General features: G+C 34.0%; 1 protein-coding gene across 15 annotated transcripts in view; it reads right to left on the bottom strand.

The window, feature by feature from the left end:
• The window catches only part of MYCBP2 (MYC binding protein 2), a 253,255-nt gene that overhangs the window by 39,794 nt on the left and 185,547 nt on the right, over positions 1–27,914 (bottom strand). For 10 of the 15 annotated variants that reach the window (XM_045810935.2, XM_087865058.1, XM_045810924.2 and 7 more), the window contains 6 exons: positions 24,617–24,739; positions 21,755–21,934; positions 7,302–8,945; positions 6,271–6,440; positions 5,303–5,547; positions 3,126–3,293 (listed from right to left, as the gene is read on the bottom strand). In XM_045810935.2, coding sequence (XP_045666891.2) covers positions 3,126–3,293; positions 5,303–5,547; positions 6,271–6,440; positions 7,302–8,945; positions 21,755–21,934; positions 24,617–24,739 — 2,530 coding nt within the window. Of the gene's footprint in view, positions 1–3,125; positions 3,294–5,302; positions 5,548–6,270; positions 6,441–7,301; positions 8,946–12,976; positions 13,079–21,754; positions 21,935–24,616; positions 24,740–27,914 lie in introns of all 15 variants that reach the window. The other 5 variants (XM_045810926.2, XM_045810938.2, XM_045810932.2 and 2 more) reach the window with 3 other exon arrangements.

Raw genomic sequence — 27,914 nt, 5'->3', positions numbered from 1 at the left:
GGTCATGCTGGTAAAAAAAAAAAAAAAAAAAATCAAAGATGACCATCACAACCTCGGCTACTTTGCATCAGATAATTCCTTGTTGTGGGGGCTGTCTTGTGCACTGAAGGTTGCTTAGCAACCTTCTTGACCTCTCCACACAAGGATGCTTGTTGTTGAACTAGCCCAGTTATGACAAACAAGGATGTTTTCAAACACTGCCAGATGTCACCTGCGAGGCAAAACCACCCTTCTATCCCCCACTGAGAACCACTGATTTAATGGAGTCATTATTCATCATCTTTTGTAATAGCTTGAGTTTGTCAAGGCTTTTTTGAAGAATAGCTCAAAGATGCTATATTCCCTGAATTAATGTATGCTTGTGATGTCTCAATCTGGCTGAATATAAAACACTTGAGTCATAGTTTCTTTTAAGATTTAGATTTTATGAAAATTACCTTTATGTATAAAGTATATAGTCTTTTAAATGTGCTTTTCTTGTATTTGATTTGATTAATCCATAATTTGGTTCTAAGATTCCCAAGATTTTTTAAATTTCAGTATGTTTGATTGATTGGGTAAAACTTCCAAGATAGTATTTTCTTTCTTTTGAAGCTTTAGAGACATTGTTTCACTTTTTTTCTCTCATTCAAGGTTGTTCAACAGAAGTCTGAACTCAGTCTTAACTTTTCCTTTTGCAAGATGACTTCTTTTTCTCTGCTCAGATACTTGAAAAATTCTTATGGCTTTTTTCTTGGACTTTCAGTAACTTAAGCAATTTTTTTCCCCCTAATTTCAGTTATTCCTCATAGTCACCTGCTATAAAAATTTCCTTTTAATCTGGAAATTCAATACTTCATCATTTGTGGTATTTTTTCTTATATTATAGTTCTAGATACATTTTCAATTATATTGGTTGTTTCTTCTACTTTAAAAATATTATTCTTTTTTAAAAAGATTTTATTTATTTATTTATTTATTTATTTATTTATTTATTTGAGAGACACAGAGAGAGAGAGAGCACGAGCGGAGGGGAGAGGCAGAGGGAGAGGGAGAAGCAGACTCCCTGCAAAGCAGGAAGCCTGATGCAGGGTTGGATCCCAGGACCTTGAGATCATGACCTGAGCCAAAGGCAAACCCTTAACCGACTGAGACCCCCAGGTGCCCCAATACCAGTTATTCTTATGTTGGATTGTCCTGTTTCCATGCCTGTTATCTTCATTCTAACTGCTATAATTTGTCCCTTTACTCTTTACTTACTGTGATTATCTCAAATTTTTCCTTTATGTCAGTCATTCAATTTACTATTCTAAATGCTTCTAATTTATTAGTCTTACAATGGTGTTGATTTGGTCTTCAGTCTGTCCTCTAAGCTCTGTGATATATCCTTTTAACTCATTCTGCTTTTTATCTCATTCTCACATTATTTCATTAAATATATGTCATTATCAAGTTTTTCAGTACAACACAGTACTTACAGAAACGTCCTTTTTTCCCTTGAGAGAGTTTTCTTTCAGATTGGGTTCTTCATCGGACTTTCAGGACATACTATTTATTTTCCTTTTGATAATATTTTAAAGTGGGCAGCTCTGTCTAGGTTTTGTGTTTGTTCTGATGAAGTATCAGTGGATTTCCCTAGACTTCCTTTTCACATTATTTGACACCTGTTTTTTCCCTCCCTTCCAGAGGTAACTTGAGATTTCACTGAATATTCTATACCAGGAACCATTCCGGAGTAGGGTGTGTATCCTATTTCTGTGGCAACATTCCTTGGCACCTTGGATTGTTGCTTCGCTTCAGCATGGAACTGTGGGAAATAGGATTCCCTAGATTTCTACTTTCTTATGTGACACTAGTGATGATACTAGGGGCTTTATGTTAGAGGATTTTACCTTGACTATGATATTCTACGATATACAGAATATTCTATGATATTCCAAGATATATGGAAACTTCTTTTCACTGTCTTTACCTAGGAGTTTGTACTACTTGATTTTGGTCATGAAGGGTAACAACAACCCAAAGAATCACATTTATCAGACTAGTCTCAAAATTGTTTCTAACTCTTCAAGAAAATCTACCTCCTTTAGAGATACTTTACTACTTTTAAAGATACAAAAGGCTATTCTGCACTCTTTGGGGAAAATTTTATTTAATTTTTTCTTTAGAGAAAATTTTAAAAGCAGCTCAAAAAGCTCTGATGAATAATCCACAGTTGGGAAATGTTGCAAGTATTTTCAGTGGAAAAATGTTCATTTGGATATAGGAGTTCTACTGCGTGTATTAATGTATCTGTTATATCAGTTTATAATTATAACCACATAGTATTAACACAGTGGCATATCTGAAGGAGAAGCAGGTTCTTTCTTCCTTCAGCAAATGTCTTCCTTTCCAATGATAATGTGTTTGTAATTACTCATGCCTGATATCTTGACACTGTCCTAAACTTATCTTTTTCATTATCCAGTTAGCCAACAAGCCACACTGATTTTTACTAGAAAATATTTCTATTATCCATCTTTTTTTCATAATCATTGCCAAAATAATCCAACTCCACACAGCAAAAATCTTTGACTAAATTTATAAGCTTCTCAATTGACACTGTGAGACTATCTGTGCATTTTTATCATGCAGTTCCTCCTCCAAAAAGTCATTGTGGCACCCTAATTCCCTCTGCATTATATTTATATGCTTCTATTCAATTTTCAAGAAGGTCTTTACACTGATGTTACCACCAAACCTAAGTGACTGGGAGAAGATGGTATGCAATAACCCAGTAAGTTCAAGATTTATTTTTGGTGCTCCTTCTCCCATGGAACTTTCTGCAAGGACTGCCTCACAGTGACCTTTCTCTAGTCTGATTTACTACAGCACTAAATGATACCATAACCTATAATGGAATCCTTCATTATCACTTCATTAGTTGGTCTTTTCTCTCCCAATTAGTCTGCCTCTGCTATCAAGGACTTTGCCTTATTCATGTACGTATGCTTTTTATTACAGCTCTAACAGTTAACAGAGCTGAATCAATGTCCTTCTTGAGATCGAAGGACATATAAAAGAATTTCTAAAGCATTCTTTTCTAGTTCAAAGTCTTTCTCCCACCAAACACTGGCTATTCAACAGAGAGGAGAGAAGTGAAATACCTTGGTGGCATAGACTTCATATTGCTCTCTGGCTCTTCAAATACATTAGGACTCGCATCAGGGGTTACGGATATGTACGGGGCAGGTACAGATGTTGAACGTAGATATCTCATTTCATCCTGGAATAGGTTGTCATCTTGATAGCCCACAAAATTTTCATGATGATGCCTGCATTAAATCAAACCCAGTGACTTCAAGTATAATGGCACCATAGATACTTTTCATTTTTAATCTCTTTCATAAAAGTAAAAGCAGCACGTGAAACTCTATAAGGATGAAGTATTAAAATAATCATAGATGTAAGTAACAGGAAATAAAAGTCTGACAACTTCACACATAAATATTCCAGGTACCACAAACATTTCAAATCCAAAATTGAACTCATTTTCTTTCCTTTTGAGAACTTTCCCATCCTCCAGTGTTTTGGTGAATGATCCCACCAACTATCCAGGTGCCTAGGCCAAAGTATCTTGGTGTTGTTGCAGGCCTAGTCCTCACCTGTGACCACTCAGCCCTATGAATACTACGTTTCCTCCCTTCTGACTCCCCATCATCATTGCCTTGGTTCAAGCTCATATTTCTTGCATGGACTATTGAAATACAGTCACCATTTTTGGTAGGAACATATGTAAGAATCAGATTTGAGAAAGATTAGACCCATGAAATGTTCCATGGGGTGGGGTGGGTGTGGGTGTCCATTCCCCAGAAAGCTAAAAATATAAAATCTATGATTATGGTACAGTGGCATTTTTTAAAACCTGTTTTACAATTTGATTCTTTCCTTTCCAAACTGGAACAGAGAGTTGTTAACCTAAGTCTACTAAGTGGTCTGACTGAAGCTAAAGATTTGTTGCATTTGGCATACCTAATGATCTCCACCTCAGTCTCAAATGGATTTAGTATCACATTCTCATTTTGTTTCCTGTTCATTTTACTAAAATAGTAAGTACAAAATTAAAAAAGAACAGCAACTATATAATTCTGCTATAGAGGACAACATCGCCAAAATGGAACTGTTGGTTAGCAAGCCATTCCTGCAGGCAATTTACAGAAATTTTCATTTGCAGCTGTTGGAAAAAAGTCTGAATTTGGTATGTGAAAGTCTGTTTACAATGCCAGTGTATAATGTACAGAAGTACAGGCTGTACAACTCAAGTCCAACACAGGAAAATAGTATACTATTAAAAGGCTTCGCCCACCTTCAGTTATACCCTTTATGAAGTTTCCATGTCTGAAGCAGAGTGATCTAACTGCAAATCAGTTCATGTATTTACCTGTTTAATATTCCTTAACTGTTTTCCCTGTGGGATAAAACCCAAACTTAGCATGGGCTACAGAGCCCTACATTACTTGGTCTTAGGTAACTACTTCTGGGGCATTTCATATGTTTCTCCCAGTGGCCAATGCTTTCACCAGCCTCTGATTCCTTAAATGTGTAATGGTATTTCATGTGTGTCTTCACACATGTGCTTTACTCTGTGAGGAACTGCTTCCCTGCATCACCTACTTGATTGATTTCTATTTATCATTCAGGACTGCTGAAGTGTCAGATACTCTGGGAAACCTTTCCTGATTTCCTTCGAAAGATTCAGGTAGTCTCCCATTCTTCATGCTCTAACAACATCCTAGGCACACTTCTATCATAGAACTCCTCATAAAACATTTTAGATGTTTCCTTTACAGGTGTGTCTTCCCACCAAAGTGTGAACACGTGGAAGTCAGCATTTTATTACATTCATCTTGGTGTCTTCAAGGTCTAGAACAGAGTTGGTACCCAGCTAACTAACATTTAAATGCTAACAGAATGAATACTTTAAAAAATGAAAGATCTTGATAGCAAATTGTTTCTTTCCACTTTAGCATTTCCAGCTATTAATAGACTGAAGTCAGCTTTTCAAAAAGAAAAAGATAGCTAAAGTCTTAGTTTTTAAGACATATATTTTGTATTAATAATACAAATTGATATAGTATTTACATTTTTTTTAATACTTACTACCACGAAGTGTGTACCCTTCCAGTCATAAATTGGTCAAGGCAACTCACAAAATAAATTCCTGGAGGTCTCTTTATTGTACATAAAAGGTAATGCAGTGTGGTATTCAGAGCGTAATATTCATCAACAATGGCTATTAATCCCAAGTAATTAAAAAAAAAAAACAACCACCAAGTTATATTACCTAGCTAATGTCTGCAGGTAGAGACAAGGCATTTTAACAGGAAGATCCTCAGAAATGCCCTCTTTCACACTGGGAAGATGAGACTGAAATGGCTTTGCCGGATGGTAACACAGAATGCTTGGCTCAGCTGCGCTGCTCAGGGACAGCAGGAAGAGTGCGTTCGCTTTAATCACCTGGTGAGCTTCCATCGTGGGCAAGGCACGAGGAGTCTTGACTTGCATTGGCTTCCTCCTGGATTGTTTGACCTGGGAAAGAAAACTTTGCAGTGATCTTTTCCTACTTAGATTCAAATTTTAAATTTCTTAACCTAAGTATTGTGTGTTTCTAATAAAAATTATTAAACACTTATAGAACTATTTTAAAATAATAAGTGATTACCAAAAATAACATTCACTTTATGCTTCTCTTGAACTGTCTGAAATTATTTTATTTTGAACACAAACTATTTCTTTTCTTTCCTTGGGAAACTCTAAATGTAATTATTTTTTTAAAAGGGTAAATAGTTTTTTGCGTGTGTATGTGCATTATGTGTTCAGCAAAATTTTTAGTTAGGTGTGCCTCTAGTTCCCATGAGACCTAGAACATAATTAAGGGTTAAGACAAAGAGAGGAGATAAAGAGAGGAGAAGGGAAGAGGGAGAGTTCAGAGAGATAAAGGTGAAGAGGGAAAGCTATGTACATGTGTAGAGTAGTACATCATAAAAATAAAGAATTACATAGTAAACATTTGTCAGTAAGGCGTATGTGCCACAGGTTAGTTGTCTTGTATTATCCCAAGATATAATTTATTTTTATAATTAAAAATAACTAAGTTGGTACAAATATTAAATTTGTATATCATTCCTATTATAAAAGCTGATCTTGAATATCAATTCTGTGGAGTTATCTGATACTGTATGATGATAAAAAGGGATCTGTATAAGATTTATTCTTATCATTAACAGTACAGCCAGAACAGAATAAAAATACCTTCTCCCTTGCAGCAGCCTGTTTCTCACGGAGGTATTTTTCTCTACAGCGATCACATACCAGATACCAAGTGCTTCCTCCTATGCCACCATCACCACAGTTACCAGCCCATCCTCCACAAAAGTGCCCAATGCTATTGTAACCTTGTCCACCAGCATATCGGCCACAACCTTGAAACAAGAGCAAAAATACACTTGAAGTGTCCTTAACAATCTGATTCTTGACACTTATACATGAATGGCAATTTACCTTTGCAAGGTAAGCAAAATACTAGAGCAAGTATCTGACTTTTTTTTTCTTCAGGCTATTAACTGCATCAGAAAAATAGCACACTTGGCCAAAAAAATAATCAATTGAATGATGCCTAAAATATTGGAGATACTCTACACAGCTAGAAAAAAAAAAGAAATTTAAGATGGGGGTACATTCAGGTTTACTGACATATGCCAAGAAGATTGGACAAAATATTCTGTAAGAATGATATATTTGAAGGAATCATGTATTTTACAAAACATTTCAGGTTTAATATGTAGAAAGAAAAAAAAATTTAACCAAATTCATGACGGGTGAATTTTGGAATACTTACCAATTGTTATAGAAATCCTTACATTTATCTAAAATACAATCTTCTGATTAAATAGCTGAGATGAGTTTCACCAGAAAATGACCAAGGAAATCAGTATAGTCTAATTTAATTTGCAATTTTTAACAGGAAAACATTAAAATGGCCATGCCATTATTTCTGTTGTGTTAGACAACTTAACAACACCATTTGGGTAACACATAAAACATTTAAAAAATAAATAGTACTTCAGAATGTGATCCATTAAGATGCCATTGTACTAAATTGCCTTACCACCATGCTATCAGAATTTCTTTACCTATTTTCCACAAAACTGATACTGATGCACTTTAAATAGTTTGCCTTTACTTTAACATAATTCATAGAGCAGCTCAAGTTAGAAGTGACTTACTTAGTTCATTTTTTTTTTTTTACACAAAGTACCTATAGATTTAATAATATTGGTTACCTGGGTGAGCCTGTCGCATGTGATAGGTCACTGGGTATGGATGGGATTCTCCACACAGCTCACAGATGGTATCTTTCTCTGGTCCTCCCACTGCCAGCTGGGCCATTTCACCAAACAAATTACCCCTGGGTCGAACTTCTGTCTTTTCCTTTTTCTTTTTGTCTTTTTTGGCCTTCTTGTTCTCTTTTTCACACTCTTTCTTTTTAAGGACTGCACAAGAACCGGGACTTGGGAAAATCATATTCTGGGAAGCTGCTTTGATAGTAGCCAAAGAGATGTCTTCCCAAAAAGCCACTAAATGTTGTAAAGTTAAGGGAAGAGGAGATTTGGACTTCATCGGGTGGTGCATGGACATTTCGAACGTGGCTTCGGTTTTCCCATCCTCACATTTTTCATGCAGAGGTGGTTCTTTAAGCATAGACAACACCTTATTTTTGTTGATACTACCCATTTTAGATATATCTGGCCCATGAGGTGCAATATTAAACATATTCAGTGCAGATGATATCTCCAATGAATGTCTATTTTTTAATTTGGTTTCCTTTTCTTCTGTAGGCTGTTGGCTATTTAAACTATTTCTTATAGGAGCATGTTCTTTGGAAAGTTCAGGATTAAATTTTAAGAAGGAAGAACAGGCCATTGCATCATGTACTATGCCTTCGTGCCACAGGAAGGAGGCAAAGACTGCTCTGGCACACTCAGCCACGGAAGGAGACATGGCCTGCTTGGCTGGCTCTAAAGGTTTGGAGCCATCTCCTTTAAAGAGAAAGCTAGATTTTTCCTTTTTGGGCCTGGTGTGCCTGTTAGCACACTTTCTACTTATTTTGGGGGATGCTCTCATTTCCTGTTCATCTTTCAGTGGTGCTTTTCCTATGCTGAAATGAACTTTATTGGAACTTTCATCCACACTCTTAAATTCACTGCTTTCATCACAGGTGCTATCTGTTAGACTATTTGTTTTTAAAGTACTTGAAGTGCAGACCTCGACCACTTCACTGTGAAGGTTTTCTTGTACCACATGGGGAGAAGGAGCTCTATTTTCGGATCCAGGGGAATCTTTAGAATCCTTTGGTACCGGTTTTGGTTTTGGTGATGTTGATCGTCCTCTTAATGGTTCTGTGAGGGGCATTTTCTTCTTGCGTAGCGTATCTGGGTCAAGTGTGTAAGAGTCTGATTTGGAACGTTCTCGAGGAGGATCAAGTTTAGTTTTAACAGGAGCAGTGCTTTTCTGAGGTAGATTTTTATCATGTGGTGAGGAGGAGCGTGGAGAACTAGCACCAGATGGGCTAGACCTATTGGCTGGGAGAGTCTTTGGCTTAGGAGATGATGACCGAGAACCTGGTCCTGGGGATTCAGCTCTAAAGCTAGAAGACATCCTCCCATCAGATTTTAGTGTCTGCAAGGTGTTATGGTTGGGGGACAAGGACCTACTATGAGAGTCTGACCTCAATTTTGCAGCATCAGATTTCAACATAAGGGATTCACTAGCTGATAAGCCTTCTGTACCCCTTGGCTTCTTCTGATCAACAGTAGTCCTGCTCATACGTCCATCAGGTTTAAGTGATCTGCTGTGTTTAGAGGACAGTTCTGATTTTCCTGATGTAGAGACTGGTCTAGAAGATGTTGAGATAGTTCCTCGGTCACCTGTATGGTCCATTTCATAGTGAAACTTGTTAATAAAACTATAACTTACTGACAATATAGCCACTAAATACTGAATAAAAACAGCTAAAAATTTTATATTGTCATAGACAAGAATGCTTGAAGAATAAAGGAAAACGGAAATATTTCTCGTAAAATTTCTATTGCATCATTATACAACCATTTCCACCAAAAACTGTTTTCATGGATGCACAACAGACTGAACAAATAATACCTATGCATCAGTATGAATTATCCATGATCTCTGAATCTCAGCCCTAGCACTATTATTAATTAGAATTTAAATTTAGGGACAGACTAGAAAGAAAAACCAGAACAATTTTTTTTTTTTTTTGGAATAAGAAATCAGGAAAACCTACAGATTTTAAAATATAAGGTAGTTGAAGCTAAATTTCACATCCCTATTAGGGTAATGGTACAGATCTTACTGAATTAGGAAACTGAATTTATATATAGATATGTTTACTATTTTCAAGTACACAAATACATATAATTATGCTGATAAAGAGCTGCTTAGGAAACACTCTAATGATTGGATTAGAATTTATAATTAATATATGAGTGCCCGAAAGTTATTTAATTACATGTAATTCAGACAGTGTATTGTTTATAAACAGAGTGTATTCTAAAAGTTTATTTAGTTCATTAAGTTTAGCTGGTTAGAACTTAGAGCTTGTGTCCTCTTAAAAAAAAATGGTGGGACTCACAGAATTAGTAGTATAAGTCTGAAACATGGGGCCCTGAAATTAAGAGTCAGGAAAATAACAGAAAAAAAGGATAAAAAATGTCTCCCTTTCCCAGGCAGAGCACTAGATAGTTCTACAGGGACACCATGTGTTTTTGGCATCCTGGCCCTCATGCAGGGCCTCTCCTTCCTCATGCTTTCCTTTGAGGCATTAGAGCCAGGCTGTCTTTGTCACCAATAAGGGGTCAACCTACGACATCACCTTTCTTCCCTAAAATAAAAACTTCTACCTTTAATGCATATAATATTAGTTGTCAGGAGAAAAGCAATCTGATCAAAGTGATTCAGGTGGTATTAAAGACTGAAAACCCACAAACCTTGGTAGAAGTATTTATATTTTTTGAAAAAGGGTATGTGGTAAATTGAGATGGATCTCTTAATTGGTTATATTGCAGGTATTTCTCTCTCTTTCTCTCTCTTTTGGAAAAGGGATGCAAACTAATTTGGATAACGTACGGAAATGTTTTTTGGCTGGCTTGTGTGTGTATGTGCACATGTGCAAGTGTACACAGGTGTTTATAGTCAACACTCTAGTTGTCTGCAAGTCAAGACAGCATTGCCATAGAATCTGCCCTCCTAATGGAAGGTCCATAAGGACTGGTATTTTGGTCTGTTACTCTTCATTGATATAATGTCAAGAATAGGTTCTGGAATATAGTATGTGCTCAATAAATAATTTTTTCTCCTGCTATTCCCAAATTTCAGTTTCCCTGAAAATCCACTTTATAATTATGACTCCCAAGGCCACAGGGCAGAGGTAACTGTAGCCACTATAGTGTAAGGGTCAGATGCTTACAAGTCTTGTAATTCTGTAGTAAAATAATGAAGGATGGCGAATAGCCTCTCTAGAGCATATTCATGAATGGAACAGTTATTTTAACTGCAACATGCCAGTGTTCAGAATAATTATTCTCATTCTTTGAATGAGTAAAATATACCAAATATAATGCTCTTCAGTTTCTACAGTTCTTTATCATTCTATCATGAATTTCATTTAGAATATGTAGTATGTGTTCTTTGCATAAAAATAGTATAAGAGACCAGGCTGATTTAAGGGAAAAGTGGTGAAAAAAAAATCACAATAAAAAAAAAAATTCTAGATACTGATGCTGCCTTGGTAGAGCACAGATAAAAAGATGTAAAATCTTGACAAATAAGTGCTCTCAAACTGTACAAAAGTAGTTTAACAAACTGTTGCTCATCTAATTAATCTAGTAATAGATCCCAGCAAATTCTGTAAATAAATAAACTGTATTTGGTAGAATTAAATATCAGTCTAGTCCTTTCCACTAATTTTCAATGTGTGATGTTTGGAGTACTAGTTTTTTTTGTTAACTAATCTGACAGCTGGAAGTGCTTTCATCATCACATTTATTTCAGAAGCTGAATGATATGTAACAGTAAAACTAGACAAATAAGTAAACAGTAAATCTTTCATGTTTGCCAGTCCTTTCTCTAAGAGATCAATTCATGAATCGAAACGGGTTTGCTTTCTAAATCAATGGTGCGTAATTCCTCATAAAGGGAAATCTCTGTGGTAGTCTGAACAATGGACTCTTACAAATATCAGGAACACCACCTGTCATGTGCTAGCAAAAAACGTTTGCTACATAGAGAGGGTTAAAGAGTACAGGCGCCTGTATACTTCATTTCTTTTCCTCTAACAGTGGTGAATATTTTCTTGAGATCTGTAAGTGGTCACAGCTGAATACCTTTTGGGAGTCCAAGTATATATATAATGCAGAATTATTTCTTCCTGAACTGTTAATTGCCAAATGATAAACAAATCCTTTTGAAAAATTTATATATTTCATATATTTTTTAAAAAAGAGTGTCATGTTTGTTAAGTATGACCCATGTGCTAACTAACTGACATTTACCTTCTTCATTTGGGTTTAAAAAGTTTTGAAGCATGTAGTAAGAATTAGGAAAAACTGTCATGTTGTAGCTGCTTGAAATATCAATAAATATAAAATATTTAGAGCACACATAATACTTTCACATTCATCACTTAATTTAGCTTAATGATTATATCTATCATATGTAAGTTTAAGTGATAGTAGGCAAAAATTGTCTACCTCAATGGAATTCTGAAGAAAAAATTATACAGGGCAAGATGCAAATTTAGTACATTCAAACAAATTAGTAAACACATTAAATGTTACATATTCATTCATTAATGACCTGTATCATTTTTTTCATGCAAAAATCATAAATCATCAGGTTGTGTGATACTACACTATAATTAACATGCCAGAATATAATACTATATTGTGCTATGCCATACTATGTATCAGGTTACACAACACTATATACTGTAGAGATCCGGTTCTACAATACTATTTATTATCCTATAGGAATATATAGTATCACTGTCAACTGCAAAAAGGAGAAATGTAAAAACGTTTCACCGATTTCTAAGAAAAGGGAAAGTTACTTGAAAACCTTATGCAATATGTTAACCACTGGTACAAAAATAACTTGATAAAATTTTCTTAAAAAACGGGATTTTAAGTTTAATTATTACTTTAAGACAAAAAAAAAAATGAGTAGGCATCTATAGTCTTGTAAAAGACCAAAAGCGTATTTTTAAACTGTCTGAAATTTTATCAGTGGTCATAGTAGTTTGAATGTTTCTAAATTTAAAATATTAAAACTAAGTAACTAAGAAAATGCTATAAAGAAGACTCAATGCCAGACGGGCCATGTAGGTTTAGACCTATGTATCCACACATGTGTATCTATCCTGATAATTAAGTTAAACTAAAAAATTTCAACTTAATTATCAAAGCATTTTTCATAAGAAACTAAAACAGGAAAATGATTTAACATTCATAGCAGAAAAATAAGTTTAAGACTAAACCTGTCACACGAGATACTATGTTCTTAGAGATCACAATGTGTTTTATGCCTCACACATATATACCATCTTGTTCTGGTAACATTGACTTTACAACTCCCCAAATCGGGCACTTCTTTCTATATACCTATTTTGTTTTTTAAGACCTTATATAGGTTTGAAATTAAGTAAAGGTAATATTTAACCTATAAATATAATAAACATGCATATCAATTAGGATAATTAATAATATAATATTGAATATATACAACACAAATTACCCCAAAATATCATATTTTAAATAAAATGATAAACTTTAATCTTAAAAAATGGAATGGGATGGAAATGACTGAGGTGAACTAATAAAACTTTATTGAAACCTTCTATGTTCACTACGAATGGCCCATCCGTGAATGCACGCATACCCACCCTTGAGTTTGTGAGACAGAGATGAGAGAGCAGAGGCAGGCCCAGCTACACCATAAGTTTTGTAAATGCGCTCGCGAGAAGCAAGGTTGTGAGATGGAGATTCTATAGTGGAAAACATTGGCAAAGAAGCAGCACAGATTCAATGGAAAAAAAAATTCAGCAGAGAACACAAGCAGAAACAAAGCATTTCAAATGGTATGCACAATCACCTTAGTAAAAAGTTTATATTTTGCTAAATTTTCCAACAGGTTTATATATCTCTAAAATTAAAATGGAAAACAAAGGTCAAATTGATTTAAATTAATAAAGATAGCTCCATATGCATTTAAAGTTAAGTAAGGCTCATTGCTCTCATAAACCAAATTTGAACATTCCTTTTTAGACTAATATTTCTTTAACTCAGTTTTCTTTTCTTTGGTGCTCATTTACTTATAAAATAAAAGTTTATAAGTAAATTTTTTCTTTTGTAAATAGCACGAGATACAGAAATATTACTTACAGTTTATCATAGCTACTGTCACCTAGTTTTCTGTATGGACACATGACTATGATTTTTCCAGTGTGTATGGAAACATTTAGGGTTGACTACTTTTCTGAGTCCACCTTTGGTGGGAAATGTTAGTGCTACTCCCAATATTTAGTATTTTTTCTGTAGAGCCTATTACTGAGATACCAAATTTTGTTTATAAAAAGTTTTGCAACACAAACAAAGCAAAGGAAATTTACAAGTCACTGAAAAATGTTAGACACATTAATGATTTACCATGCAGAAAATGAAGTACTTAAAATTATATTTTTTTCCAAATAATTAATAGAACCTCTAAATTGTAGTCTTTTAAGAGTAGTATCTTAAAAAAACCCTCTATCTAAATCTGAAAAACAATCCATTTTATTTAAAATTTTAACTCCCAGTGATGAAAATAAATGTAATCAGCTGAGCTAAAATAAATGCAGGTAGTAAGGAGATAACTTTCTTGTTATTGAAATAAAAAATTGGATACAACATGCACTTTTCTCAAAACAGAAAAAGTAATAGTTGACCGACTTATTAGTGTGGCCAAGATTAAAGATGAACTACTCATAAGCCAAGAAGTCATTCCATGCAAGGTACTGATTATGCATTACGTGTCAGACACTGTCCTAGGAATTGAAGATAAAACGATAAACAGAAATAAAGTCCATGCTCTGATGGAGTTTATTTTCAGGTCAAAGGAGAGGCAACAAGCAAATATATACTAGATCAAGTGGTGATGAACTTGGGAGCCACAAGCATACAGATGCTGAATGACATTCCATGCGTGGCTGGAGAGGACCAGTTAGGGAGTGGGGTCCAGAAGAGACAAAGCCCTGGGACGCTCCTAGGAAGACAGAACAGAGGAGGATGCAGAAAAGAGAAATGAACAGTCAATGAGGTAGGAAATATCCAGCAGAAGGTATTTCAGGGAAAAAAAGAGGGATCAACTCTGTCACGAGATCTTAGCACTGATGAACAAAAGTGACGAGAGTAATTTCCGTGAATAAGGATGACTGCAAGGATACCTTGCAGTGGTTCAAGAGAGAAAGGTAGGAGCGCATAGACAGACGGGACATACATGCCCTCAAAACATCTTCACCTAAGTTAAAAAAAATCTTAAAATTTGTTTTTGAGCAACCTTCTTTTTGAAATCTATAAAACCTCAAAGGTACCAAGCACTGCAAAAGGAATTCTTCTGCTATTTAAAAACTATCTTAATTGGAAGCATCCGTAAACTTTATAAATGTGAAAAACAAGGCAATTTATAGGGTAAGATGTTAGAGGTTTAAGGACAAACTCCTGGAAGAGGTTTTGAAGCCAGAACAGATTTGAAGTCTTTTCAATATGTTACAAAGCCTAGAGAGATTGAATTCCTAGTTATGATTCACAGTGAATAAGAAAAAACATTTTTTGAAAGTTTTAAATGCCTAAAGAAATTAAGCTATGACTACGCATAACACTTGTTCTGTGCATTTAATTTTTACAAAATTTGCTCATATTTGAACATAGTTTGATATAGTTAACTTTTTAAAAGATTCGTATTTTTCAATTTAAAAAGAGAAACAATCCTTAAGACATACATTGATATCGGTGCACAAAAGAAAAAAAAGTAAATTAATTTTCAGGCAATTTGTTGGAAACTAAACAATCATGTTCTTTTTTAAAAATCTCACTTTATGGGCAAAACAACCAATTATTAAATTTGCCTCTGTGGAATTCTGATTATTGTGGGTGTAACATATAGTTCACTAAAGAGAGTATTAAAAAAAATATAAAAAACGGTATTTTTCTCCAGTACTCATTTGAAGTCAGCGTTGTGCGTTTGGTTTAAATATTCCTTTATTAACAATACAGTTCTTTATGCGTCATTTATTCTTTGTTCTTTGTTTTGGATCCCAACTATTAAATTCCCTGGGGAACTTAGTTCATTTTCTGATCACAGCAACTTTGAGTTCACTGTAAACTATACTTAAAAAAATCTGGTAAATCCAAATTTCAGTTTAACAAGGACAAACTGTGGTTTTGTTGTTAAAATGAGAACCTTGACCTTGTAACTGGGAACAGAAACTGGAAGAATCAAAGAATATGTCACCATCTGGTGGCAGCATACAAAACTGCAGTTCTGGGATTTAAAAAGCGGCATATACTCCTTTTTGTTAAGTCAACAATTAAGCAATGATCAGAAATGTTAAATGGAATATGAGAAAGGACACTATGCTACAGATACATTATATCTAAGAGGTCAGCTGTCTAATCACATCGCCTATCTCACTATCTCTGATACTCAGACAGGGGAAGTAATACTGATGGAATTTTTTCCACAGAACATCTTACTGGAGGCTACAAATAACTGGCAGAAATAATCTTCAGCATCTACTTTTGCTTCTCTTCTAGTTCTCAATCTTAAAGAGATCTGGATTGGATTTTATAGTCTCAGGAAAATTACTAAATGTAATCTTAACATAGATACTTGGAAGAATTTGAGGAAGTTTTATAAATAAATCTATGACAATGCTCAAATTTTCACTGTATTCTGTCCATTCTTATACATACCTACGTTGATGTGTGTGTATATATATATTTTAAAATATAAGAAAGAAACCTAATTTTAGAGACCTTCACAAGCAATGATCATAAAATTTCATTGAGCTTATGGTAGAATGACAGGGACAGTGTTCCTGACTTTCTTCACCTGATTTAAATCTCAGTACTGTACAGTTGTATTCTGCTCTGAATAGAACTTCAGATATTTTTGACAATATAGATGCCTTCCATACGCAGTAAATGGTTAAGTCTAACGTGATATTCTGGAAATTATTTTTAAATTATCTATTTTTAAAAATATAAAAAACCTCATTTATTGGTACTTGAGACAATATATAAATTAAACATTCATCCTGTTCAGAAGATGTGAGTAACTGAACAATATGGAGATAAAAAAAATTAGTATAATTAAGTATAATAATTATTCCCACTTTCGTCTATTAATAGTTTGGAGGATTTAAAATAAGGTGATAGTAATAATGAGATACTCTTAGCTAGCAGGACTGACAGCTTTAGATGCGATATCACCGCATGATCGGTAAATCCAGAATCCTGGTAAATGTATCAGGAAAAAAGCTGAATTACGTAAATGCTAAAGAAGCTTAAGATATGTAATAGGAAATAAAATTTATTCACATAAATGTTAGTATACTAAATGAATTATAAAATAATGAAAGCTAGAACAAAATTTCCAACAGAAGGATAAAACAGAAACAGGCTTTTCATTAGAATATAACATTAACCTAGAGATAAGAGAGTTAGAAGGTGGATGAAAATCTGTAAGGTGGATAATCCCCAAAACAAAATGTGTCTCTAAATAACTTCTAGACATAACTGCACCTGCATAAAACACACTTAGAGCATATTACTGAATACACAGTAAATTTCAAGTAATTCTGGTTAAGGGATAGAACATTAGGGAAAAGCGTATCATTTCAGAGTTTCTGATGGCCGAGATAGGAGAATTCTGAGCAAAATCTGATGTGTATGTATCCTGGGCCTTAGAAAGAATAACTTCAAAAAGCTCCATGAAATGGTTAAATAGTCCCCCTTAAGCAATGATGTGAGGCACAAGAGGGCTGGCTCTCCACAAACTTATTGGTTGTAAAGCAAAAAATGGTAACTATCGATCAGAGAAATCAGTCACTTTGTTCAGGCTCATGATAACCATGTCTTGTTTTCAGAAGGATACAACCTATGAAGCACAAAGACAGCTAAAACCGAAACCAAAACAAAAAGGCTTTTAGAGAAGATACCTATGTTTGAAGAAAGAAGAAAAGAGCAGGCACGATATAAATCCAAGGTTCCATCCGAGCCACACCTTCACGGTAGGCAGGTAAGCAAAGGACAAATTTTGTGGTATGATTACAATCCAGGATAGAAAGGACCTCTCAGTCTTGGAAACAAGGCTGGCTTTTATACACTAACATTCATAGTAATATCTGAAAATAGTGTTACTATATGAAGAATCAATCTCAAGACAAATAATAAAGTTATGCTGTAAAATGTACAATGAGGAGTAGCTAGGAAACCTCAATTGTTCCTTTCCAAATTCTTTCTTGCCACTCCTTCCACACTGAGAATAAAACTGCTCTCTCTTAGGCTGTGATTTCTTCCAATCTACCTTGACATAAGAGATGTTAAGTGCTCGCTCAAAAGGCAATAATGGTATCAGCAGATAACATTTATTGGAAACCCCACTTTATGGACGGGGTAAACAGGGCTCAGATGTGTCAAGTAACCTAACTAAATAAAGCTAGTAAATGGCTGGAGGGGAAATTTGTGTTTTAAGTCTTTCCATCACTTTATCTCTATAAGCTAAATAAACACAGTGCGTTAGTATATATTAGTATTCTCAAATATAAATAAATATGCATGCCGATACTCAAGTGGACCTTTTCAGTCATATTTAGCAAATTTTGGTCTCATTTAAGAACGTGACATACAGGTGTAATAGAAAAACTCTTGTTGCAAGGTAACCTTGAGGTTTCCTATCTGGGCTTGAAAGTCCTGTCAAAATAACAGATAATATAACAAATAATAACAAAGTAACATATGTTGCATGTTTAAAATGTCTGGGAGAATGTAAATTGCCTTCATTATCATTTTTTCTACAAGAAAAATAAAAACAAACTACGTATCATCCTGTACAGTAGATATAAAATGCCTATGTTAAACACAGTCATTTGGAATAGTTTCTCAGTTGGAGGATTGTGTTTAAGTATAAACTCAGAATTATCATAACTCAGTATATTAGACATCATCTTGTCATATTATAGCAGTTTTAATTAGTACTGAAATATTCTTCCTCTTCTTTGAAGATGTACTCTGAGTAAATACTGGAATATCTAGCATAAAACAGTAAGAAATACATGATCTTAAATTCATGGATTACACTGAAGAAAGAGACCATCTGAGGCATTAACGGTCAATAAATATTCCTTCAATGCCTGTGATGTGTAAGATGGTCAGGGGCTATGGAACAGAAAATGATGCTTTCAAAAGGAATGAGTAAAGACAGTGAAAACAGAAAAGAAAAGCAGGCAGAGATCTCATTCTCCACCTCAGTTCACTAGAACCTCACTGCAAAATTGCTTACCAATTCTAAAAACTACATAAATAATTTAAAATAAAGAAGTAAATTATAGAACACTAAAGAAAAAGCTTATATGCACACTTTTCTCTCTCCCTCATGCCTATCCACACATAAGACAAAGGAAAATTATAATTTTATTCCTGTAATTATTCTATTTCACTACAGTAACAGTTGAAATAATTTCTGTATATATAATTTTGTTAATTTCAAAAAAAAATTACCAAATTAATGTACCAGAATAAATACCAATTCCAAAGATCAGTAAAAAACTATGCCTCAGGAACAAAACAACCTAAAGAATTACTGATAATAACACTCACAGAAATTCTAGGTAAAGTTAATGTGCAAGGCAGTTTATGTGTGTCCACGTAGAGCTTGTCTACTTAACTGGGAACCGGAGTTATAACATTTAGGAAATCTTTTTTTCCTTTCCAACTATTCTGCATTCTTAAAATTAAACTATAAAGAAAAAATAACCAACCCAAACAAAACTAATACTCTAGATGATAAAACAAATGTAGTCAGAAATTTTAAAAACACATATTGGAGCACCTGGGTGGCACAGCTGGTTAAAGCAACTGACTCTTGGTTTAGGCTCAGGTCATGATCTCAGGGTTGTGAGATCGAGCCCTGCATCAGGCTCCATACTCAGCATGGAGTCTGAGTTTCTCTCTCCTTCTGCAACCCCCGACCCCTCTTGCTCTCTCTTAAATAAATAAATAAATCTTAAACACACACACACACACACACACACACACACACACACACACACATACACACACATACACACACACACACAATTAAAGGCCAGTTTTGGCAGCATTCCTTATCGGTACACAAAGGTGAATATTTCAACCATGGCCCCTGTAGTCAGGAGGACCGGCCTCACATTCTGGCTATACCAAATTCACTTAAAAAGAAACAAACAAACCGGCCCAGTACGACCACTTTACTGTATGTGTTTCTAGGAAAAAACATGTATCCTAAGCTTCTGTTTCCTTATTTGTAAGATGGGGACATTATCTTAAATAGGATGTATTAAAGTGCTTAAATACAGTGCTTAGTACATAGTGGTGACTATCAGTATAAACAAAAATTAGTAAATATAGTCTTCTATACATGTTTTATTTTAGTATCATAAAGATATAAGGCAAAAAATGATTCTCATTTTACTAATTAGTAATGGGAAAGTCAGTATGTAGCCATCTTCTAAAGCTAGATGAGCTACAGCTGTGATGGATAGCAGTGATGTTCAGGAAAGAATACCCTATTCAGGTAGTCTTAACAATAAGCACTCTGTTATATTTAATTTTCTTAATATGATGTGGTTAAGGGCATTCTAATTTATTTCTAAAACATTAAAACTATTTTTAGATTTCCTAATGTTTTTAGTCACGCTAAAAATTAAGAATTCTGGTTTCTGGAATTTAGAAGTCAAACTTCAGTGATATTCTAATGAGACAAAGAGGTTTAGAAGAAAGATTTAAGTAATTCCTGTTGTTGGAGTAAATGCAAGCAATGATTCAGAAAACTGGTTAACTGTGATATGTCTAGGCCATGATTTCAAATTTGCTCCAAGATGGTGAAGGAAGAAGTGGTACTGATAACACCTAGATGCAAGAGGCATAAAATTATTTTGATATGTCAGTGGGAAACTTATTATCCTCTGGGAGAGACAAATCTGATTTTATTATGGTCCTTATATTTTGAAATATTTTATTATAAAATTTGGTAAAGCAAAAACAATAATTATACTTTTTTTGAGAAGACTTGCAATGGCCCCTCGGGTAGAACAAAAATATCCTTACTTTTTCTCTTGTCTGCTGCTGATATGACATTATCAGGGTATTTTCTTGTTTAAAATTTTATCTCTAATATGGATTTTCTGCCTAATGATTTTTTCCCTTTTTGTTTTTTCCCTTGTCTTTACCTTTCAACCTTCCTGTAATCTGGGCACATACAAACGTAAAAAAAATTGTTGCTCCATAAAATGAGTAAGTTGTCACTTCTCTTTCCTTCTTCTATAGAGCTTACAAAGGAAGGAAAAGACTATTTCACACACATGACACTATTATATTTCCTTGAAATTCTTCTTTTAAGAGACAATCAAGTGACTATTATACATATATAAAGAAAATGACTGGATAGAAGTTGTTATTACTTATATTTCCAAGCTACTTAATTTCATTAAACTTGTCTAATGTATAGTATAAGCCCAGAAAGATTTATACTTCTGTATACTCTAACGTAGATAATAATATCATAACGAGTCACATCATTCGCATGAGCTGGGGCTTTCATAAACTATCTCATTCAGTGAGTGTGTCTATATATCGTATAGCTGATAAACTATGAACTGAAGGCCAAGAAGCTTTGAGAAGTTTATGTGGAAGCCTCAGGAGGTTATTAAGGAAAAAGAACATTCCGTTAAGTGTAATTTGTTTGTGTCTATTTACCAGACCAATGTGAGTTACTATCCTGGATGAAGGGCAAGAGCAATCCTAGAAGGCAGAGCTAAAAATCAAATGATCGCTTTAACATACTAGGAACAAGAAAAACAACAAAAAAATAAAAAGCAAGAGAAGAAACAACAATTTGAGAAAATCGAAAACCTAAAGTTTCTATACATTTCACAGGTACCAAATTCACTTAAAAGAAACAAACAAACCGGCCCAGTACGACCTCTCCTCTACCCACTAGGACAGCGAAATAGGTTTATTCTCTTGGGACATCTCTAAGTAATAAAGATCCAGTGTAAAACAATGAAAGTTATCTCTATAGCTGATGCTTAGCATAGTCATGCATACTGTAAAAGAAAAACTTAAAATACGTTTTTCTTAACATGCTTTATTGTATGTATTTGCTTATGCTGGAATTAGAATAGAGAGCATAATAGCCATACTTCAATAACTATACTTAATAAAAAATGTGTGATTAAAAAACAAATGTCTTAGCTGCTGAATGTCTTAGCTCAGAATAGCTTAAATGCTTCAAAAATGTGGGAAGGGATAACACCCTCATTAAATAAAACCAGTCAAGTGAGTTGATAAATAATTAGTAACTGATAACTCAGAACAAAGCTTCAGAAATGGCTTGATGAGGCAGGTAAGGCTGACAGACTTACTCTGAAGCTGAGGCTGCTGGAAGGAAAGGGGCTGTCCGAACACAAATGGGCTGTGGACTAGGGAAGAGGGAGGTTTTGCAGCTTGATCAAAGATGGAAGGAGCTGGGAGATTGGGCCGTGACTGAATGGAATTCAATATGGCACTCAGTTGGTCACCTGCAGTGGGCAAAACAGTCAAAACTACAACTTGTTATTAATTAACATCCAAAATGGCAAAGAATATGGTGCTTTATGACATTCAGATAAAATTAAACACTAAATAAAACTATGCCAATTCAGAAATGAGTGGTCCTCAAGCTTGTTATCCTCAAGTTAGGGACCAAATGTTGCATGTTGTTTTAATAATCTTATTTAACAGCCCACCTACAAAAACAAATTCAAGTAAATTCATATACAACATTGAGCAGCAGCATGGGAGAATTCAGAGTCCATGAACAATCTCTGATAGATAAGTGACTCAATATCATACAAGTGTAAATGAAGATCTAAGTAAACAATGTCTTCTACATAATACCTAACAAATGACTAAATAAACCTGCCTCATATGCAGTACACTTCATGCAGAAAATAAGCAAATATGAAAAGGTTTTTAAGTAAATGTAGAATTGAAGGGAGGCAAAGCATGTTATTAACGTAGTAATATATTTAAATTTAGTTAACAAATTAACATTTCCTTTTTTTTTTAAGGTTGTTCCCGCCAAAGAAATTATACTTCTTGAAGCGTGAACTCCTTTGCTTGGATGGGTAATATAAAAATCTGTAAGATATAGAAGATAGAAAGGAGTATGAGCTATCTAATTTGAATAATATCTCAAATATGAGTTCTGACATTTTTCCTTAAAATACATAGGACTTCAACACATAAATATTTTTAAAAATATGGAACAACATAATTAGATGGATGGTCCTTAGCTCCTTCTTTACAAGATTATGTATATTAAATAGTTTACATGATGCTGAAAAAGAGAGGAAGAAAAAACATATCTAGACTAGTTGATGCACAAACTGGAAAACAGTACCTTTCCAGCCACATTCCCTAAATATAATAAAGTTTTTTAAGTGCAAATTTTAAATGAAGCAGCAAGAAGGAAAAGACTTAAATGGAAAGAACTGTGTACACAGCTACTTTTCAAAAACTTAGGCTGTACATTACAGAAAGGATTTTAGAGATTATGAAGAATTTTATAGAATTAAGAATAAAGAATTTTTGCAAAAAAACAATTCCTTGAACTTGGACAGTACAAAAAGTTAAAGAAAAAGGGAACTACTGTTAAAGGTAAGTTCATAAACAAAGGTTAGATATATTTAATTAGATTTGAGTTTCTTAATATTCCTTTGCACCATCTAAATATTTAAAAAGCCTATTAACAAGTACATGACATTTCTGAACAACATTAGCAGAATTACACTTTTAAAGAGTAATACTTTTTATTTCTACTTAATAACAAATGTTCTCACCAATGTTTTTCTCTTAGAAGTTGATTTATATTCCCATGGTATTTTAATAAATTATATTTTAAAGACTGATTTAAAGCGATAGCTCCAGTACAATTTAGACATTTTAGAGACTGACTGACAGCATACAATTTGAATTAAACACGGCTTTAAAACAGATTATTAACGAAGCACAGTAGTGGTTAAGTAAATGCTGCAATTTTAATTTAAGAATCGATAATGGGAGAGAGCAAGGGACATGAAGAAAACACCACCAAGCATTTACTCTACTTAAGCATGAAGATTTAGCTCAAGTTAGTTGAAATCTGACCTACCAAAAATAAGCAAGCAGGCATCCCAAGCCCGCAGGATAGACCAACATAACAGAGTAGGAAAAGCCAAAAAGAAATCTTGTAGCTAGGCTTCCTTTGTATGCATACTTTGTGGAAAGCAATAAAGGTATCAAACAAAATGTGGGTTTTGTTTTAAATTGAATATTTCCTCTATATTGATGTCATTTTGCATCTTGTTGACTATTTCATTATTTCACTTGCTCTGCAAGTCAGGTCTAATGACACTGTCTTTGTTCCTTGAAATCAAATTCTATGAATTAGTGTAAATAACATTTTAAAATAAAATTATTTCCACATAGGCTATCTTCTCCCTCCTACCCATCATCCAACTATATGCTAGCTTGATGATGATATGCTGATTTAGAAAAGAAGTCAGGATCAGGTACATACAAAAGAACAGGAATGTGTCTGAATTTAGATACAAATACAATTTTATAGATGAAATTCAAGTACAAATTATTCTGAAATAATTATTGTTTGGATTGTCCATAACACTGGTCTCTTCTAATACTGCAGCCTAAAGCAGCTACACACATTTTATATTCTTTGGCTTAAGGCTTTTTTTTCTTTCTTTTCACAACTTTCTGATTTCATTACACATATGAAACCCAAAGACAGCATTCATTTCATGTAATTCTAAATTAACTAAGATAACTTGGTTAGACATTCAAAACCGCACATATGTAATAAGGCTGATGTGTAATATTACTTAGAACGTTTTGATTTTAAAAGGATCATTTTGGAAGGTTCTTTTTTTGCTCATTAACACTACTCTTAATAAGTGGATGATAAAAACAATAGTTTTTACTAGATATAGTGTCACAGAATTTTTATGATGTAAATTCCAAGTGAGTATCTTTAAAATAAGCAAATAAGCAAGAGCTCCTAGAAATGTAAACTAAAACTGGTAAAAATGATAATGTAAAAACAACACTTTTGCAAACATTTTGATTTTACGTTTTCTAGGAAACTTTAATAAAGTTTTGTGGGTGAATAGCAATAAAAATGGGTAAAAGAGAAGGTAATAAAAAATATTAAAGTTGGGTAGGTAAAAGACTCACTTTCAAACACCTACCTTTATTATTTCCAAGTCCATAATCAAATCCTTGGGCGCTGCAACTTGCTCCTTTATTAAAAGCTTGCACTGAGAAAGGGCTTGGAGGAGGAGTCTGAGAATTCTGATCCAGAAGAACTTGTTCTATAATAAAAGGCACAGCTCTAACATTAGTTTCTTATGTGCCAATCCCTATTCATAGAATAGAGTTGCCAAGAAAGATTTTATGATGGTTAGATTTTAAAATAACCTCACATTTAGATTTAATAATAAGTCTAACAATTAGATCATTGACACTTGACAAAGTATATGACAAATCTTTGTTTTCATTTATCAAATACACAGTGAAACTTAGAAATTGGATATGCTCATAATTACGGAGCCAATTTACTTTTACTGTGGCTGGATACATCACTGAATGGATACATCACTGAATGGATACTAATATTTTTGGACCAGGAACTCAAATTTGTAACAAATTTATATAAGAGTATTTTATAAAACAAAAAGAGGTACCCTATAAACCAGAAATCACAATATTTTGTATATGAGTACTCGAATAATAAAAATTCTTTTTTTTTTTTTTTTAAGATTTTATTTATTTATCCGACAGAGATAGAGACAGCCAGCGAGAGAGGGAACACAAGCAGGGGGAGTGGGAGAGGAAGCAGGAGGCTCATAGCGGAAGAGCCTGATGTGGGGCTCGATCCCATAACGCCGGGATCACGCCCTGAGCCGAAGGCAGATGCTTAACCTCTGTGCCACCCAGGCACCCCTCGAATAATAAAAATTCTTAAAAATGTCTAAGTATATGGTACTTTTTTCTATTTGAGTACTAATATATAAAATATTTTAAGTTCTGAATATAAAAATTGTGGAAAATTTAACTTTCAACTTATTTTTACTTTTTATATAAGGCCATTTCCCCCAAAATGAAAGGCTGATAAACCAAGTCATGTAGCCAGAGCTATACATGCTCAAGTCAATAAATATATCAGAATTCCTATTTCATGAAAAAAAAGGTAAATATTTTATTTGGTTTACAACATAATTAATAAGCTAAGTTACTCTCTATTATCAATCAAGTGGCCATAAGATCCTGTATGATATAATACTAAAAACACTAATGCCATAATTCAATAGCTATATAAATGCCAGCTTAAAAAAAGGCAAAATAGGGGCGCCTGGGTGGCACAGCGGTTAAGCGTCTGCCTTCAGCTCAGGGCGTGATCCCGGCGTTCTGGGATCGAGCCCCACGTCGGGCTCCTCCACTGTGAGCCTGCTTCTTCCTCTCCCACTCCCCCTGTGTTCCCTCTCTCGCTGGCTGTCTCTATCTCTGTCGAATAAATAAATAAATAAATAAATCTTTAAAAATAAATAAATAAATAAATAAATAAAGGCAAAATAAAATCTGCCAAATGAAAGGTAAAAAAGGAGAAGAAACTATTCCATCAAAATAACAATTAATAATGAGAAATTTTGAGTATATTTTTTAAAAGTCAAGATCTCACTAAAGAGAAAATGGAACTAGAAGAAGGTGGTGGAGTGCTTCCTTCCTCCCTGTGAATCAGAATCCTGCCGTACCACTGGTACTGTACGTCTATCCCTTCACTTGCATTCTAGACTCTTTCCAAGAAATCAATCCCAGCACTTCCCCTTAGGCAATACTCTTCATATGAGAGATTTCAGCAGAGGAGTATCTCTTCTGGAAAATACCCATGAACACTAATCTGAATGGGAAAGACAGCAACACTCTTAAAACCTCAGAGTGGTCTCAGACTCAGAATGGTCTCAGCACCAAGTATGTAGTCTGTTTTTAACCAAGCAGTAACTTTGCCGACTAGCTTTACTTACAGATATCAAAGGCCTATAAAGAATTTTAACAAGAGGAAAATTTTGTTTTACTTATACTACCTCATATAAATTGCTATAGTGCCAAATCCTCTCATTTCCATATTAGATACAGTTACTAATACCAATGAGCAAACTATTTGGATACAATTACCAACTAATCTTAGTGATTTTTAAGGCACTAACTTTTTATCACTTTTTTCCTGATCACCCCAGGTCTTATGTTAATTTAAGAATCACATTATGATCAAATATGTATGTATCAAAAGAGCAACTGACCATTAAGTGATGGCAGAGAGAAATGTAAACTTCTGCTTATACGGCTGAAATCTTTCTTAACAGAAACAATATCCTAATTTAATTTAAGAAGCATTTTATCTAAGAAGAACCTTCTACCTTCTAAGTATATAGAAATGAAATTCTCCGTTTAAAAGTCAGTCTTTAGTACAGATGGCATTTTAACATTTTACTAAGAACAGCTAACATTACCATCTGCTAGCTTTAAGTTATTTGTTCACTTTCACATCGAACTTGTAAATGAGAAAACTGAAGCACGGAGATATTAGGTAACTTGGCCAAGGTCACACTACTGAAAAGCTGCAGAGCTGGTATTTGTACTCTAGGAGTCTAGCTCCGAAGTCCACTCTTACACATTAGGCTATATTAGGCTATACTGCCAGTTAAAATAATTATTAAGCTAGGAAGATCCTTCGATAGTTACATAAACTATTCTCGTATTATTTAACTATGTCTTCTATAAAGCTGATCTTCCTATATAGTGGAAATGTTCACGAATTTCTGAATTATGTAGTATGTACATAAGTATATTATAAATGGGAAGGTTATTTTGTAAAACGTCTGATTTATATCAAGTGAAGCCTTTTTCATTCTCACAACAAATGAAGGATAGTTATGCCATTTCAGAATATTATTTCACAACCACATCATCTCTGACTATGAAAAGTGTGTCTGTAAAGACAAGAAAGGGAGTAGGTTCTCAAATTCTATTCATTGACTACTGACACAGGGTGGTACGGTGTAATGAGCACAGCATTTTAAATATGAATGAAGACTCTGGCTCAGGACTTACATGTGCCATATATCTAGCTGTATAACCATAGGCAAATTATTTTAAATTCTATGACCTTTAGTTTCCTCACCTGAAAATGAAGATTATATAACTTATCACACAGGCTTGTTGTGAGGAGAAAAAAGGAGAATTGTTTAATGTACAATATTAATATTTTTAAATACACTCTGTCATTCATGAAGTTTCAAATTTTTAAAAAATTTATTTATACTTATGGCCATATTACCTCCTGGACAATAAATACTGTGAATTTATTCTTTTGGATTAATACACATGTTCTTTTACTTATCTGACCTTTTCCTGTAAGTTTTGGGATTTGGAATAAAATCTATGCTTGACTTACCCATTTATTTTGATGTCCTAACTAATATTTTTGTG

This window comes from Ursus americanus, chromosome 10, assembly GCF_024610735.1.
Source record: "Ursus americanus isolate L20-20 chromosome 10, mUrsAme1.1.p, whole genome shotgun sequence".
NCBI classification, from domain to species: Eukaryota; Metazoa; Chordata; class Mammalia; order Carnivora; family Ursidae; genus Ursus; species Ursus americanus.
Note: the sequence above shows the minus strand (reverse complement) of the source record. Positions and strands in the feature narration are given on the sequence as shown.